Raw genomic sequence first — 15,957 nt, forward strand, 5'->3', positions numbered from 1 at the left:
GGCTCAGCTCGCCCTCGAAGCCTAGAGGAGAGACTTGTCGCATCCTCATCTTAGGTTTCTGTCCTGTATTTGATCAAGAAATGTGCAAATTCAGTGATTTTTCCTTAATAAAATACTATTTATTTTCTGTTATCATCATTCGTTTTTTCCATTTTTCATGATGCAGAGCCTCATCTGCCTCCCCTGACTGCACGGGACTGGAGCACATGTGCAAAAGTCACATCACAAACACACCGCAAGTATTGCAGCAAAACACTGAAAGACAATTTTGATTCACAAGTATCTTCCAGTACATTTTCTGATTTACTTTAAGCCAGAAGGGGTTTTCAATTCTGTAATAAATGTCCTCTCGCAGACACATGACATGATTATACTATACACACAATATAATGAAATTGGAATAGCCTGCAGTGCTAAAACATTTTATTTTCATCACCACGCTTTTCTTGATAGCAGTGTAAGAAGTAGACAGATGCCTCTACGTGTACTCTAGAGGCACCAACATCTCTCAACTTCCTTAGTGTGTGTTGACGTTGCTGATCATTGAGCCGCACGTCGTCTGTTCAAATGGAAGGAGATGTCACAAAAGATTCAAGCCGTGTCACAGTTTAGAGTGCCAACTTATGATTCAGAGAATTTTGCCAAGTTTTTGTAAAATATGGCGAGATCTACTTGCAAAATAAGCAGGGCACATATAAACAAACAACCATTCACACTCACATTCATACCTATGGACAATTTAGAGTGCCAATTAACCTAACATGCATGTTTTTGGACATGTGGGACGAAACCGGAGTACCCGGAGAAAACCCACACATGCAAACTCCACACAGAGACGCCCAAGCGGAGATTCCAACACAGATCTTCCCGATCTCCTGACTGTGTGGCCAACATGCTAACCACTCGGCCACCGTGAGGTGGCAAATACAACAAAATGCTTTTTTTCTGGACTTGCAAAACACAAAATTCTGGACTTTCTTACGAAACAATCTGAGAGAGAACATCAACGACACGAGGAGAGCAAGGCCAAAACAGGGAGGTTTTTAAACCTTGAACTGATGCTTGATGAGGTTTATACATTTGTTGATGATGTTTGTTATATTGTTATTTCTATTTCATATGTATATTTGCTACATTTTGTATGTTTATAACTGTTGTTACAGTGCAGGTTGTAAGCTAGGCTATAAAACACTGAAATAATGTAGACATGTATGCACTTTACCCTATGGAAGGAAACATTTATTGTAAACCATTTGATTATCTCATCTGCCCACATAATAAGAATGAAGTGTTGTCCCATTTCTTAGTGGCTTCTTGCCCTTGGCCGTGGGTTTTAAGGGGTAGGGAAAGGGGAAAGACAAGGGGTAAGATGAAGGGGAAGGGCTAAGGGGTAGAATTGGGATTCAGCCTAAAATGTTCTGCCTCACTGTCATGTGTATAAGATGTGGACATATGGGGGAACAGAGCTGCCCTTCAGGAGGCTTGGGGGCCCAGAATTTGGTGCTACACTCCTGGCCTTAGCTATTTTCATTCATGCAGACGCTCCCTGGACTCCAGCTATTGATTCTCTTTTAGTGTGTGTTTAATTCCCAGCCAGAGTACGCCTGCCACTGCCGCCACTTCCCACTGACTTTATCGACCATATCATACTACATCTAAGCTCAGTGTCTGTATTTTCTCATTGCCTCTTACGTACTGCATGCCTCACCGCATTTTATAGCTAACAGCTACAGTGTCGCTACAGTCTTTATTGCTCAACTCTTGTTTTCCATTGGAGTGGCTTTAACCGTCAGTCTGGCAGGCTTGGACTTCCAAGACGATGCATTCCCTTGTCTTGTTTTGAAAACCAATAATAAAAGACCCGTGGCCTTCAGCGAGTCCTCTTTTCTAAACAAACGACAGCCACACGTAACAGTGCTTTGCGTGAAGTGCTGTAGATGTGGGTTTCATAGCTGTATACGACTATGCGTGTGTGTGTGTGTGTGTGTGTGTGTGTGTAAGGCTTTAAGTTATCATGAAATCACATGCAGCTTAGCACTGAGAGGTCTTGTGATTGAAATCCCGTGTTCTGGCTCCTGTACTTTGTCCCTCACTCTCCCTTTTTTGTAATGTCGTTTCTTGCATGCAAGACAGAACTACAAGTGTCTTCTTGCAGAGGAGACCAGAGAGATGAATCTGTCAAATCCTCTGGTCATGTCTGTGCCTTTCTGCATGTGTACGTTTGTGTGTACAAAGAAGAGGCTTTGGCTTTTGACGTGCAGCTGAAGAAAATTCCAACTTAATTGAAATCTGTTCTGTCCCACCTCCCGGTCTTGGTCTTGTTGCTTCTTTATTAGTTAGTTCAGTGGTGTTCAAAGTGTGAAGCGCAGCAGCGTGAAAAAAAACAATGATTTGAGCTCTTTTTCTAAACCTGCCAAGCTAACCTTACGCTCTGGTAACAAGGAAAGCAGCACTGTGCGCCTGCACCGCGTGCTCAGAAATTTGATTCATTTTTGGGAGTTTTTCCACGGGGCTGTTTTGGTTAAAGGTGATTATAAGAAGCCTACATTAAAAGTGTGAGAAAATGTTGGCTGTTTTTTTTTTAAACCTATGAGACTAAAGAGTAACCTTTTGAACAAAATGTAATTAGTGAGTTAAGCGGCGTTTATACTTGCACGCTTTTTGCCTCCGCATTGTCTGGCAATTTTCAGCGGCAATGTGTGTTATTTATTACTGACCCCTAGTGACCAACGTAGAATACTACATCTCACATCTTTGTATTTTCTGAACAGAATATTCTGTATAAAATATTTTAAAATATTTTAGGATGTCTGGAACAAATTAATTGGATTTACATGATTTCTCATGGAAAAAATGACCTCGGTTTTTGTACGTTCCAGTTTTCGGCGCACCTTTTGGAGTAAATTAATAACGAAAACTGAGGCACCACTGCACATGTAATGGTTAATCAGTAATTGGATAGGGAATTGTTGCAAAACCAGTGGGAAGTGTGCCTCCCCTGGGGGCAAGTGGAACAGTGCCCTACTATACCCAGTAGATGGCACTGCAGCGCAAACAGCTTGCTGTGTATTGCGGTTGGCAGCGGCTTTGTAAAGCACACTGTAGCCAACTACAGGACTGGAGTGCAACCATAAGTAAGCAGACATGTTCAAGATTGTTGGGCCCCAGCAGAGGTCACGCTCCACACTAAAAATGCTACTTCGGTTTAATGTCATTTCACAGCTGATAGCCAGATCCACGGTTGACCTGACATGACCTCTGGCCTTACTTGCACTCCATAGCAAATGTTGCGGTGATATTTCGAAGTTGTGTAGTGTGAACTGGTGGCTGAGTGGAGGACGCGTCAGCTCCAAAAGACGTTGGCAAAATAAGATCACACAAGATTTTCAGTGAGCTACGAGGGTCTGCAGCTGTGTGTTCTCTGACAGACACGGAGTCCTCTGGTGAGGAGTCACACGGCGAGTCAGAGGCAGGTCATTGGGAGGGAGGACAATCAACAACTCTTATGTTGCCATCAAAACTCTCTCTGAGTGTAACTGGATTTGCTGACCCTGTAAATAAGGGGTTTTAACTTTATTAGAGCCCTCTATACCCAAACTAACATCCCTACAGTCATCTTTACACTCATATTAACCAATACAGTAGACATAATAAGAGTAAAAAAAGCCATTTAGGACATAAATAAGACTTGTGCTTCTATGTGTTACTATGAATATGTTTCCTAGGGGAGCGGAGTGAATGGCGGACAGGAAGTGACACCAGGGGTTTCAGAGTTGAGTTTCATTTTACCATGGGGTACAGCTGCAACAGTAGCCAGTATTTTTATTTTTATTCTGGATTACTGTGCCTGTCATGAGATAAGTCAAACCTGCAATAAAAGCCTGTTGTTCCGGAGATCATGTCTGGTGTGTGTGTGTGTGTGTGTGTGTGTGTGTGTGTGTCTCACTGAACATTATAGTAACATTACTGACACCTAGTGACTAGTGTAGAATACCCATGAACACAAATTTATTGATGGATAGCCCTTTGGGATGAACCATCTTGTTTTCAAGGGGGTCCAACAGGAAGCATAAAATATACAATACAACACAAAATCACAATCACAAGCAGCATTCACAGGCTCTTAGAATACTACATATTATTCACAGCGTCTTTGAATGCATCTTCTGAATGCCTTACAGTATGCTTTAATGCCATACAGTACAGGCCAAAAGTTTGGAGACACACAATACAACCCCATGGTCTCAAGCCCATTAATAAGGCAAGAAATTCCACTAAGTAACCCTGACAAGGCACACCTGAGAAGTGCAAACCATTTCAGGTGACTACCTCATGAAGCAGACTTAGAGAACACCAAAGGTTTGCAGCTCTATCAAATAAAAAAAATATCAAAAGACATAAAATATATCTAAAATGTATGATATAGTTAGCTTTTTCACACTTTTTTTGCTAAGTACATAATTCCACGTGCTCACCCAGTTTTGAGAATCTACAATGTAAATAGTCATGAAAATAACAAAAACACACTGAATGAGAAGGTGCATCAAAACGTTTACCCTGTACTGTATTTGAATTAATTTAGTTATTTTTTTATGCTCGAAAATTATTAATAGATGCAAAAACCACGTAACATTTGCTTCAGTATGCACATTTTGGACTAATAATAGGCCGTCTTCGACCACAAGTTGTATGACATCCCTATCAGCAGTATAGTCCATTAACAGAGACTCACCCCCCACTTGGTCTCCTAAATCCAGTTCTGGCCGGATTTCGGTGACGAAGAACGTAGTTCCAGGTAGTCGCTGGGCTTTCACGAATAAAGACTTTAGCTTCTGAAAACAATTTGCGTTCAAAAGAGTAATACATTTGCATCACAAAAATGTCTGCTCGAAAAAAACAGACCTGACAAATCGCTCCGCGTTATATTTGTCTCCCGGCGTATCCCTGCGCACTGTAGCCTGTCCTTTCTTGCGTATGTGACGAAGACGCTCTCATCTACTTCCGCGACGGAGTGCCGCGGCCATCTTGTTTTTTTCCACAGCGGAAGCGGAAGTCACATCCACATAAAAAAAAAATCCGAACTATCCCTTTAAATGTCAGGTAATAGAAATGGACAAGAGAAGAAAGAAAGAAGAAAGAAAAGGAATTGACTCATGAAATAATGTTATTATATATGCTAAACACTGATGGAAGTAAACTGTTGTGTTGTAATTAAATGACGTTTTAGTGTACACAAACATTTGTGCACTACCATCTAAATTATTTCCAAACTGTTATTTTAAGGTCTAACTCAGGGGTGTCCAAAGTGTAGACTTGGGAACATTTGCAGCCGTGGTTTATTTTTTATTGGCCCGCGGCATATTGTAGAAATAAAATTAAACAAAAACAGCAGAAACTGGGAAAATAGAACAAGCATACACAATATGAAGAGTTTTCTTAAAAACATCTTTACAAAAAATTAATAATAAAAAAAAGAAGGTGGCTTCCAGTATGCTTTGATTTTTCAGTATGTGGCGCTTGGTGGAAAAGGTGTGGGCACCCCTGGTCTAACTATTACATATTGTTGCTTTAATTCTGGGTTTACATGACCCACAGAAAACAATCAGTCAGAAAGGAAAGTTGTGGTTTATTCATGTTGATAACAGGACACATTAGAACATAATATGTACATATTTGTATGGATAGATAGATTAATTCAGCACATAATTACAAATATTACAAGGTACGAACATTCCAAATATAGTATAAAACCAGTGGATAAAGATTAAAATACTTTCTCACTCTTGATAAATGCAAATGTATTTTTCATCAATTTTGTGTTAAAGTTAAGTTAAAGTTTATCCTGAGTATAAAACCGTTATAAATGTTGCCCTGTAATGATAACATATCTCTAATTGCATTTATAAATAAAATATTTGATCTTGAAATATTAAAAAGGGCACTGTAATAATAAAGCCAGCAGTAATATGCAAAGTTATATCAGCCATGTAACTGTAGAGTTATTGGCTAATTACAAAGGACTGAAGGAACACTGTCTGCTTTGCATTGAAGGTGGACAGAAAAGAGGCGGGATAATAAAATGGAGTGGGCGAGAGACTGAGTATGACGAGTGACAGCCAACATGGTTTGAAGATTTGGACCTTTAGCAGAGATATTCTCTGATATGCTCCATGTGTTCATTAAGTAACTGCGTCTCCATGGTTACACACGTGGGAGTGCTAAAGATGTGAGTGACCTTGTCTTTGACAGGTACATCGATCCTTCTTTCTCTAGCTTTCCTTCCATCCCTCCATTTCCTCTGCTCTCGCCCTCCTTCAAACAATCCCAGCTGTCAGAGAGGAGGGAAAACATCCATCCATCCATTTTCTATACCTCTGGTCCTCATTAGGGTCACGTGAACGGTGGAGCCTATCCCTGCTGACTTCGGGGGAGAGGCGGGGTACAACCTGGACACATTTAGGCAAACAACCACACACACTCACATTCACACTTATGAACAATTTGGAGTCTACAATTAGCCTATCATGCATGTTTTTGGGAAGTGGGAGGAAGCTGGAGTACCCGGAGAAAACCAGGAAGGAAAACATTCTCCCTCCAAACAACATTTGTGCAGCACACAGAGCAACTTTGCATGTAATCGCCTGCTAATGGACGGCCACATACACGCCATTACTGCGACCTGAAGCAAGAGGAGCACGTCCCGCCTTTGTCCGTCTCTAAATGGGGGGTGATGGTGTCTGGGACCTCTGATTGCAGCATGTCATTCTCACTGGAAATGATGTGTTTCACCAGGCAGTTAGCAGCTTCATCGATGTTGATGTTCTCCTAAGCATGGAGACAAGAGCAAACGGAGGGAAAGGACAGTAAGTAAGCAATAAAATAGGAATGCATTTGCTGTAATGTCAACACAATCATCCAAAAATGGAACCTCTCAAGTGGAACACCCCTGAGGTCATAAAATGTGGAACTGGACCAACATTTTTCACAAAAGTCGGCGTTTGAACCGCAGTCAATGCAATCGTGCAAGACGTCAGTTCAGTCAAACTGTTGTTTGGTGTGTGTGTGTGTGTGTCTCACTGAACATTATAGTACCATTCCTGACACCTCGTGACTAGTGTAGAATACCTATGAACACAAATATATTGATGGATAGCCCCTTGGGATGAACCATCTCGCTTTCAAGGGGGTCCAACATGAAATATAAAATATACAATACAATACAACACAACAACACAATCACAAACAGCATACACAGGCTAAGTTAATCACAAGATTTAAAAAAAGACCTTGGGATCGGAATAGTATCGGTATCGGCAAATTCAGGTATCAGGATCGGATTGGAAATTTAAAAATGTGGATCGGTGCATAACTAACCTGTCCGGCATTGTAAGGTGCATTTAGCAGATGTTCTAAACCAAGCTTAAGTGAGTGCCGGTACCTTAAAAAAGAAATAAAGTACTCAATAACACACATGTAAGGTTAACTCAGTGGTTCTCAATTATTTCCTGCCATTATTGGAGAGAAATGTTTTCACGCCCCCCCCCCCCCCCCCCCCCTTTTGACATATTATTGAGCAACTGATAATATTTATTTATTCATATGTACCGTGCAGACTGAAACCAGGAAAATGCAACAAAATGGAGAGCTGTGAAGCATATTCAAGAGTCAAATTGCATGTTGAGTACTAGGCCTGTCCCGATTACAAATTTTGCTGGTCGATAATTGTGCTATAAATTATCGACGATAATCGATAATTTCATCCTTTTTTAAGACCATATTAAGTTTATCATTCAATGATCACCGTGTCGTGTCACATTTGAGCCACTAGATGGTATACCCTGGTGCCGCCCCGTGCGATACATTCATTTCACTGATCACGCACCAGCAAGCGCCAACCGCCGGGACGAATGCCCACAGCACATCCACACTGGAATTGTGGCACTCGGCATCTCTTTTGTGCTTTCATTCATATTAGCGTTTGCTTGCTAACTGGTAGCTAGCACTCAGTGTATTCAATCACTATGTAGCTAGCCCCCGCGGACAAAGACGCGGAATATACGTAACATACGTACATGTCGCACATGTCATTTAGGTGGAATGAGGGTGATTCCACCCAAAGCACCACAAGAACAAAAAAAAACTCCAATTGCATGCAGTACAGATATTTGGTCAAAAGTGGCAAATTTTGACAAAACAAATTTTGGACAGGCATTATTTCCAGGGTTTCGCGGGCCACGACAATCCATGTGGCCGGCTTAGTCCGGCCCCCAGGCCTTGAGTTTAACACCTGTGCTCTAAATTGTCCATAGGTGTGAATGTGGGTGTGAATGTTTTTTTGGCTACATGTGTCCTGTGATTACTGGTGATCAGTCATAAGTGTACTCTCCCCGTCACCCAAACTAAGCTGGGCTCCAGCTCACCGGTGACCCCTTCACGGGATAAGCACAGAAAAAGAATCAATAAAAAAAAAAGAAGTTAAATTGTATGTCATTTTTCCAGCCCTGGCCCTGCTCTTCCTCCCATCAAGTTGCATTTAATGAGGTCTACTAAAGGTTCCTTTGTGACTTTATTGGACGACAGATAGATGAGAACCAAGAGACAGAGTGGTGACATGCAACATTGGTCTCCAGCCCAAATCAAAGCTGGCAGATATAATCCTCACGAACAGACTATTATCTTGCTTGACTTGCACCACTTTTCTTTTCAGAGTCAAACAAAAGAAAACATGTCTGCAAACACTCCGAAGAGCACAAACAAAGGATATGGAGTGAACTGAGAGAAATATAACAACGTAATAAAGGGGACCACTCCCTTGTATAACCATCATGTGCTGTTAAAGGTGTGTCACAACGTGTTGACGATTGCTTTAGCAAGTGATACAACACAACACACTCACTGCATGACTGCACTTGGCTGGTTTGACTTGTATTTTTTTAGCTTTCTACTTTGGAACCATTACAGCGCTTACTGCAATATAACATTGATTCTCTGCGGGTGCTAGCGTAAACTGTGTGTGATTCTGTGTCATGTACACAGACACCTTCTCAACCCACACGACACACTTCTGGCCTTCAAAATAAGAGCGCTTTGCACTGCATCTTGTTTACAGGTGCCCCAGATATGTGTATCTTTTTTTCTCTTTAAATTTAGTGGGTGCGGCTTCTATTCAGGTGTGCTTAATAGTTGAAAAAATGACTGAGGTAATCGCAGATGCATGTTTTTTTTCTGTAACCCAAAGATGTGGAACTACACTGCATCCTGCTGAGAGTTGTCTCTAATATTCTAGTTACCTTTGTAGCTACATTAAAGGTGACAAAAAGCAAGAAAATACGGCCCATACATGATGAAAAGGATATAATGTTACGGCTCTCGTGCTGGACTATGCAGGTGCATCTCATTTAATTCTATTTTAGTGGCTAGTGGGTGTTAAAGTGTGTGCAAGTCAACGTGCACGTCTTGTTCTATTTTCCTACCTTACCACCGGGCTGTGACATTCCTGCAGCACATCACTCGCTGCACTCTGGGCCTCACTAGCTGCTGTGTCATTGTGTTACGATGTAAGCTGAAGTCCCACGCCACACTAGACTACATTTTTGTCGATGTTGCATTATGAATAGTAGGTTTTTGAAGTAGTTATGCTTGGAGTGAAATGATATCATCCTTCCAAGGGCAGATATACAGTATGTGGGCTGAATCATTGAGCAATATCTCTTTATGTTCACTTTTATGTGCAGTGAATGTATGTTGCTTTAAGCTAATCATGGATTTTTTATAGGTTTAAATGGCAAGTAAAAACAAAAAAGTAATTAATATTATATAAATAGAGTCAAACATCAGTTTTCGTACACCCCAGTTTTCGTGTGATCGGGTATTCGTCAAAAACGTTTCGCCCAAATTTTGCCTCGGTTTTCGTACAATATTGTACATAGCAAACGAGTTTGTTTGCCCGTACTGTAGCGTTCCGTGAAATCGAAGGCCCAAACAATGCAACCTCCACGTTGCTAATTCACTGTCTGTGCATTTTTTATTGTGTGTGACTGCTAAATAACTGGCCATGGGGCCAAAGAAAGTTGCGAGTGCTTGAACTTTGATAAAGAAGGTACATTCTGCCAGGATGTGTGGGAGGTACACATCAACAATAAGTTCCATTCATTTGCCATTTATAATTATTTCACATTGCTTTCTGCATGTAAAACTAGAATGATCCTCTATGAAATGTATTTTTTGCTAATATTTTTGGCTGTCTGGAATGGATTAATTGGATTTGCATTATTGCCGTGGGGAAAGGTGTCTCAGTTTTTGTCAAACCTTTAGAAAAAAATTAACAAAAACCGAGGTACAACTTTACCTGTATGTATAATATATAAGAATACTTTTGAGTTCCCAGTTTAGTGATTACATTGCATTTTTATTCCTGTAAATTCTCAAAAATTCCTGTAATTACATTTTTTACTTTGAGAATCCCCAGCATTTTGCTACTGTATTTGTGTACCATAAGTGTTTTTACTAATGGAAGGAACCGCTATGGCTATACCGTATTTGCATTGTTGTTCCATGCCACCCACCGTCCCGCTATCGCTCGTTCAACACCCCACTGCTCGAGACAGATGGAGGCCCCATTCTGCTGTTCTATTTGAGGTTTGTTCTTGTTAAAGTTTGTCCTTGGGCTATGTTGTTCCTGTGTGCTTCTGTTGGATGTTCGTATGTAAGGAGCATTGTCCTGTCCTCCATATAAACGTCTGTGATGATGTAAGAGTGATGTCATCATGACAGCGCTCCTAATGAGGGAACTCATTAATGGAAAAAGCGGCTCGCATCGTGTTTTGAATGCTGACTTCCACCGAGCTGGCTACTGAATATGGTGCCACATTTGTGTGCATGTTTGTGTTACCTTCGCTGATGTCTCGAACCATCCCACAAAGCCGTTCTCCTGGCAGAACTGCTCCATCTTTATTCCATTATTGGTCAGTACGTCCCGGCCCTGGTCACATTTATTAGCCAGGAGCACAGTGGCCACATGCTTGCCATTGCCCAGCGACACTTTGGAATCCAAGTCCTCCTTCCATTTGGTGACGGCCTCAAAGGAGGCGGGCCTTGTCACGTCGAACACGATGAAGGCGCCCATTGCCTCGCGGTAGTACACACGGGTCATGTTGCCAAACCTCTCCTGACCTAGGACACACATGCACACACGTACATTTGGATTAGTGTTCATTTTTTGGAACATGTTTTAAGAATACCAGCGGGTGATGCATCACTCCAATCATTTTATCACGTGCACAGTCAACAAAAGTATTGGTACACCTACAAATAGGCGAGAATGGAAGAATTTATGGTCAGGAGTTTAGAGGTACAAGTGTGGGATATTTTTCTCCATTCATCCAGATGAACATTTGTGAGATGCTGAGCCTGCCAGCTCACCATCTCTGTTCTAGTTCACCCCAAAGGTGTTTGATGGATGATCGATTGCATCGATGCCAGGAAATAAAGCACTGGATTTAAGCACGGCAGGCTTTATGTGGAAGTGTGTGTGTGTGTGTGTGTGTGTGTGTGTGTGTGTGTGTGTGTGTGTTTGGGGGGGGGGGGGGGGGGGGGTAGCACTTAAAACGTTACTCGATTTAGTCTGCCTGTCTGTGAGTTCATGGCCACAGCAGACAACAAAACGTAGCATGGTGATCAAGTGCATGGAAACACTTTGGCTTTTGCAAAAAGGGAGATGCTCTAAATAAGTTGCTCGCTTAGACCTTTCTCGTTCCCGCTACAGCAGCAGCGCAAGGTAACGTCAGCTCTTATTGCACTTATTGAAAATGTATTGAATTTTGAAAATGAGAGCAGAAAAGGTTAACCTCCTGTTCATTCAACCTGAAGTGTTGGTTGCACTTGATTAAAAACAATGTGAATGCATTTGGCATTAATTGTTGTTTACTTGTTTGTTTATAATCGCAATTAATGTATACCTGATTCCCTTACAAAAAACAACGGGAGAATAGAAAATGTTTCTATTGTGCAATCATAAAAATCAGGAGTGTTTAGAAGATGATCAATCTAGGCAGTGCTGATCTGAGGTAAACCTCCAGTGATTTATAAGAAGTCTTAAGTCATTGCTAACCTGACAAAATAACGCATATCAGTTTTTGTTTGTCCATCTGTCAGTTACAAGGCTACTTCCTAGTTCATTTACTTATTTTGGATGACTGACTTTATTTTGCTCAAACTATGGTCTGTCATAAAAATGAGTAACTGTTGATGTTGTTATGATGCAAATACGTTTTTGTCTAAAAGCATTCAATACAGTTGATCCCCGCTGTTTTCCCGCAGTAACTCCCAGTTGGGGTCGTATGCTCATGGGCCTCCTAGCATGCGGGGTTGTCCAAAGTGTGGCCCGGGGGCCATTTGTGGCCCGTGGCTGCGTTTTTATTGGCCCGCGGCACATTGTAAAAATATAACTTAACAAGAAAACTAAAAAAAACCCTGCAAAAATGACAAATTCAGCTGTCATTTTACAAGAATAAACTGAAAATATTAAGAGAAAAAAGTTGTAATCTAAGAAGAAAAGGTTGTAATTTTATGAGACTAACGTAATATTGTGAGGAAAAATAACATAATTTTACCATCGTAAAGTTGAAGTATGCAAAACAAAACAAGAACGAATAAAGTTGTCATTTTTTTAGGTTGTGGAAAAAGTTACAATGTCACGAAAATAAAGCCAAAATATTATGGGAATAAAATCATAATTACGAGAAGAAAGTTGAAATAGCAGAAATGGTAAAAACAGCTGCAATTTTACTACAATAAAGTCAAATTAGTAAAAAAAAAACAAAAAAAGTTGCATTCTAATGAGAATTTTTTAAATGATTTTACAATTATGAGGAAAAAAATGGCATTTTAGTAGCGTAGAGTTGAAATATTAAAGACAAAATACATTTTTTTGTAAAAAAAAAAAAAGATCGGAAACAAACAAAACAAAATAAGGATGCAATTTATGGAAAATTAAATTTGGGAAAAGTTAGAATATTATGGGAAGGAAGTCATAATATTATGAGAAGAAAATTTACAAATATTATTTAAGAAGAAAGTAAGAAATATTTGGGAAAAAATGAGCAAAGTTCATACCAATAATACACTTTTTCACTTTATTTTTTACTTATTTATTACTTATTTATTACTTTACTACAAAATATCAAAATGGCCCTTGCATCCTTTCATTTTTGTAGTTTTTGGCCCTCGCTGGAAACCGTTTGGACACCCGTGCCTTACGGGTCGCATGCATGTTAGTGTGTGAGTGTTTGCTTTGACCCCTGCATAGTCCGTGTGGTACAGTTACATCGTGTGTACCACATGTCTTACTTGTGTTTGCACCGTGAGTGAGGTTGCCATTTGGGTTGACAAGGCTCTCGTGGTTTGTGACGTGTAAGTAAGGCTCTAAATATCAAGCTAATTCACGGCATATTATTATGTTTGGCTCTGACTCTAAGTAAATTTAGATACGAGCTGAGCTGGGGAAAACTTTAGAAAACCCCTTCCGGAGTGGAGGCAGTGACCAACGCGACGCGAGCCCTTTTCAACTCTGTTTTGTCAAATGCACCGCGTACTCCTCTCTGTGGGGAGTCTGTCTAGGGAGAGGCGGTCGCTGTGTGTGACTGGCCAATCACAGAGCGTGAAGAGTGAACACGCAAGTAGTTACCCAATGAGGGTTTTCCTTCATCGTGATTACGGGTAATAACGAGCTGTTCTTCGTTTCATGCTCGTACTCGGCAAAAATGCATTACCCGTAAAGGATACTCGTTTATAACAAGTATCCGGCTCATCCCTAGTGTTTAGCCAGGTCTGCTGACACGCTGATGAAACCAAAGGACGCTCTCTATGACGATGAGATTCTTCACACACTCCTCAGGATGAAAAATCAGTGTCAAAGCGGGCCGCTCACATAAACGCTCTCTGTAAGACTTGGCCCCAAAATCTGGCTCACATGAGAAGGAGACACATGACCGCTCGCGCTCAGTGGAGAAAGTGCAGCAGAGGGCCGTGAGCGAGCAGGTCAACCTCAGCCGACACTCACGTGAGATGAGCCTGCCGGAGCCTTCAGGTCTTTTCTCTCAGCCACAAGCCATCATTGATCAGAAGCCAACAACGTGGCTTAATAACGACCAGAAATGTCACGGCTGAGCTGTTCTAATAGGGGTGTTGTGTTTAGACTTAAGGATATGGAAATGCAGAAATCCAACAATATGAATGAAGATTATCCTCAAAGGAGTTAACTCTGTAAACACGCATGGTCACATGGTTCATTATCATCCCTGCCCTTGCAGTACCAAGCATCATTTCTTTTTTGCTGATAACACACAAATACAATGGCAGCAGAAGGAAAGTCTTTTAGTTAATAACAGCTAAACAATAACTTCATGCCTGATCCACAAAGAGTAGAGTAAGCGGCGAAAAGATGACAAAGTGACTACTTTGGAGGGGGGCACACAAATAAGAAAATTGTAGCTTGTTTTACTTTAGCTGGCCCAGGTCCTTTTTTGGATCTAAATCTTAAAATTGAAGCATTTAATCACGTTTTCTTTTAGTTAGCACCGCAAGATACTACAACGAATGTTTGCATGTGCGCGCAAAAGTACCTGCTATGTCCCACAACTGGAGGCGCACAGTCTCCTGGTCCAAGTTGAGCACCTTGAGGGCGAAGTCCACCCCGATGGTGGCTCTGTAGTTGGGGCTGAAGTTGTGATGCACGTATCGCTTGATGATGCTGGTCTTGCCCACCCCGAGGTCTCCTATGACCAGGATCTTGTACAGGTGCTCCTTGGCGTGGTGGTTCTGCATGGCGAGGGCCGAGCATGAATCCACTCGAGTGGAAGTGGCTGCGGGGACGAAAGGGCAGCGTGGAGCACGATCACTAAGTGGAGGGGAGAAGAAGTGAGGAGGAGGAGGAGGAGAGTGAGATTAGCTGGCAGAGGAAGGGGAGGTGAACTTGGACGCATCCAAGGTAGGAAGTCCGCTGGAAGGGTTTGGACCATGTGACGAGAGCAGAGGGGCGATCTGGGTGTGTCGTGGGATAGTTCGTGGTCTCTGCTGCAAGTAGATCAAACATCAACAAAAAAATACAAAATACACACCAGAGGCGCGAGGATCTATCCAAATGTCGATATTATCAGGTTTGGGTCGATACTAGCAGGAAAGGCGCGATATTTTTCAGTTCTCTACCATATTTATTTTCAAATTTGCGTGCTTTTTTATTGTTATTCATAATATTTCTGGCTCACAAACCCCGGGAATAAATTCTTGGACTCACTTTGTGCTTTTGTTTACTTTTATTGCATTAATGACTTTAATTAGCTTAAATAATTGTATGTAATAAAAGGGAATGCGGGAATAATGTATTATTTTGTTGATGTTGCATTTTTTGTCTTATTGTTAATTTGTTCAAAAATAAGTTTGTTGATAAAAATGTTTTTTTCTGTTTGTTTGCTGAAAATACGTCCGCTGTGTTTTTGAATGGCTTTCAAGAATTAGGCAAGGATCGGTCTCACTATCGGTGATACTGACCCTGCATTTACTTGGTATCGTTTCGATACCGAGCACTATTGCCCACCCCCAATACACACGCCACATTAGGTATACAGTCTAGTAAGATCCGAATACAGTCTGCGTTTAATTTAACATTACTCTATGTTTATTACTGAGATATTTGTTTACATTATATACGATAGACCTCTTAAATACAGCCACAAAAACGAACACATTGTTAAATGAATACCTCTCTGGCTGCGTTAATTAAAATGTTTCTCTGAAAAAGGTAGACTTTGCAGGTTTACCGAACGCTGTGGTCACTGAGTGTCGCATGCAAGCAAAATCCACCAAAACCAATCAGGAGAATACATAAATCCAATCACTCTCGCAGTTTGTCTTTTATGGATTTGTTGTTTCCAGATAATGTTACTTTTCTTTAGAGTAATT

The 15,957-nt window shown here is 41.1% G+C and overlaps 1 protein-coding gene and 1 long non-coding RNA gene across 3 annotated transcripts in view; both read right to left on the reverse strand.

Moving 5' to 3' along the window:
* Positions 1–5,031, reverse strand: part of LOC129191272 (uncharacterized) — a 46,437-nt gene extending 41,406 nt beyond the window's left edge. For both annotated transcript variants that reach the window (XR_008573169.1, XR_008573170.1), the window contains exons 1-2: positions 4,903–5,031; positions 4,733–4,832 (exon numbers count right to left, since the gene is read on the reverse strand). This is a non-coding gene — a long non-coding RNA (uncharacterized LOC129191272). The remainder of the gene's footprint in view (positions 1–4,732; positions 4,833–4,902) is intronic.
* A 598-nt stretch (positions 5,032–5,629) lies between these two features.
* On the reverse strand, positions 5,630–15,442 carry rab38a (RAB38a, member RAS oncogene family). Its single transcript, XM_054794480.1, has 3 exons — positions 14,622–15,442; positions 10,892–11,172; positions 5,630–6,825 (listed from the first exon to the last, which is right to left on the reverse strand). The coding sequence occupies exons 1-3, from the start codon at positions 14,821–14,823 to the stop codon at positions 6,670–6,672; spliced, it is 639 nt and encodes a 212-aa protein (XP_054650455.1). The 5' UTR covers positions 14,824–15,442; the 3' UTR covers positions 5,630–6,669.
* Positions 15,443–15,957: the final 515 nt, after the last annotated feature.

The sequence above is a fragment of the Dunckerocampus dactyliophorus genome, chromosome 12 (assembly GCF_027744805.1).
Source record: "Dunckerocampus dactyliophorus isolate RoL2022-P2 chromosome 12, RoL_Ddac_1.1, whole genome shotgun sequence".
Lineage (NCBI taxonomy): Eukaryota > Metazoa > Chordata > Actinopteri > Syngnathiformes > Syngnathidae > Dunckerocampus > Dunckerocampus dactyliophorus.

What these genes read in the sequence shown, in the direction of transcription:
- rab38a (XM_054794480.1), bottom strand. Translation starts at nt 14,823, where the DNA reads ATGCAGAACCACCACGCCAAGGAGCACCTGTACAAGATCCTGGTCATA. An exon ending in CCAGTTGTGGGACATAGCAG is followed by an intron (nt 11,173 to 14,621) that starts GTACTTTTGCGC and finishes TGTGTGTCCTAG; the next exon opens with GTCAGGAGAGGTTTGGCAAC. An exon ending in GGTTCGAGACATCAGCGAAG is followed by an intron (nt 6,826 to 10,891) that starts GTAACACAAACA and finishes CTCCATGCTTAG; the next exon opens with GAGAACATCAACATCGATGA.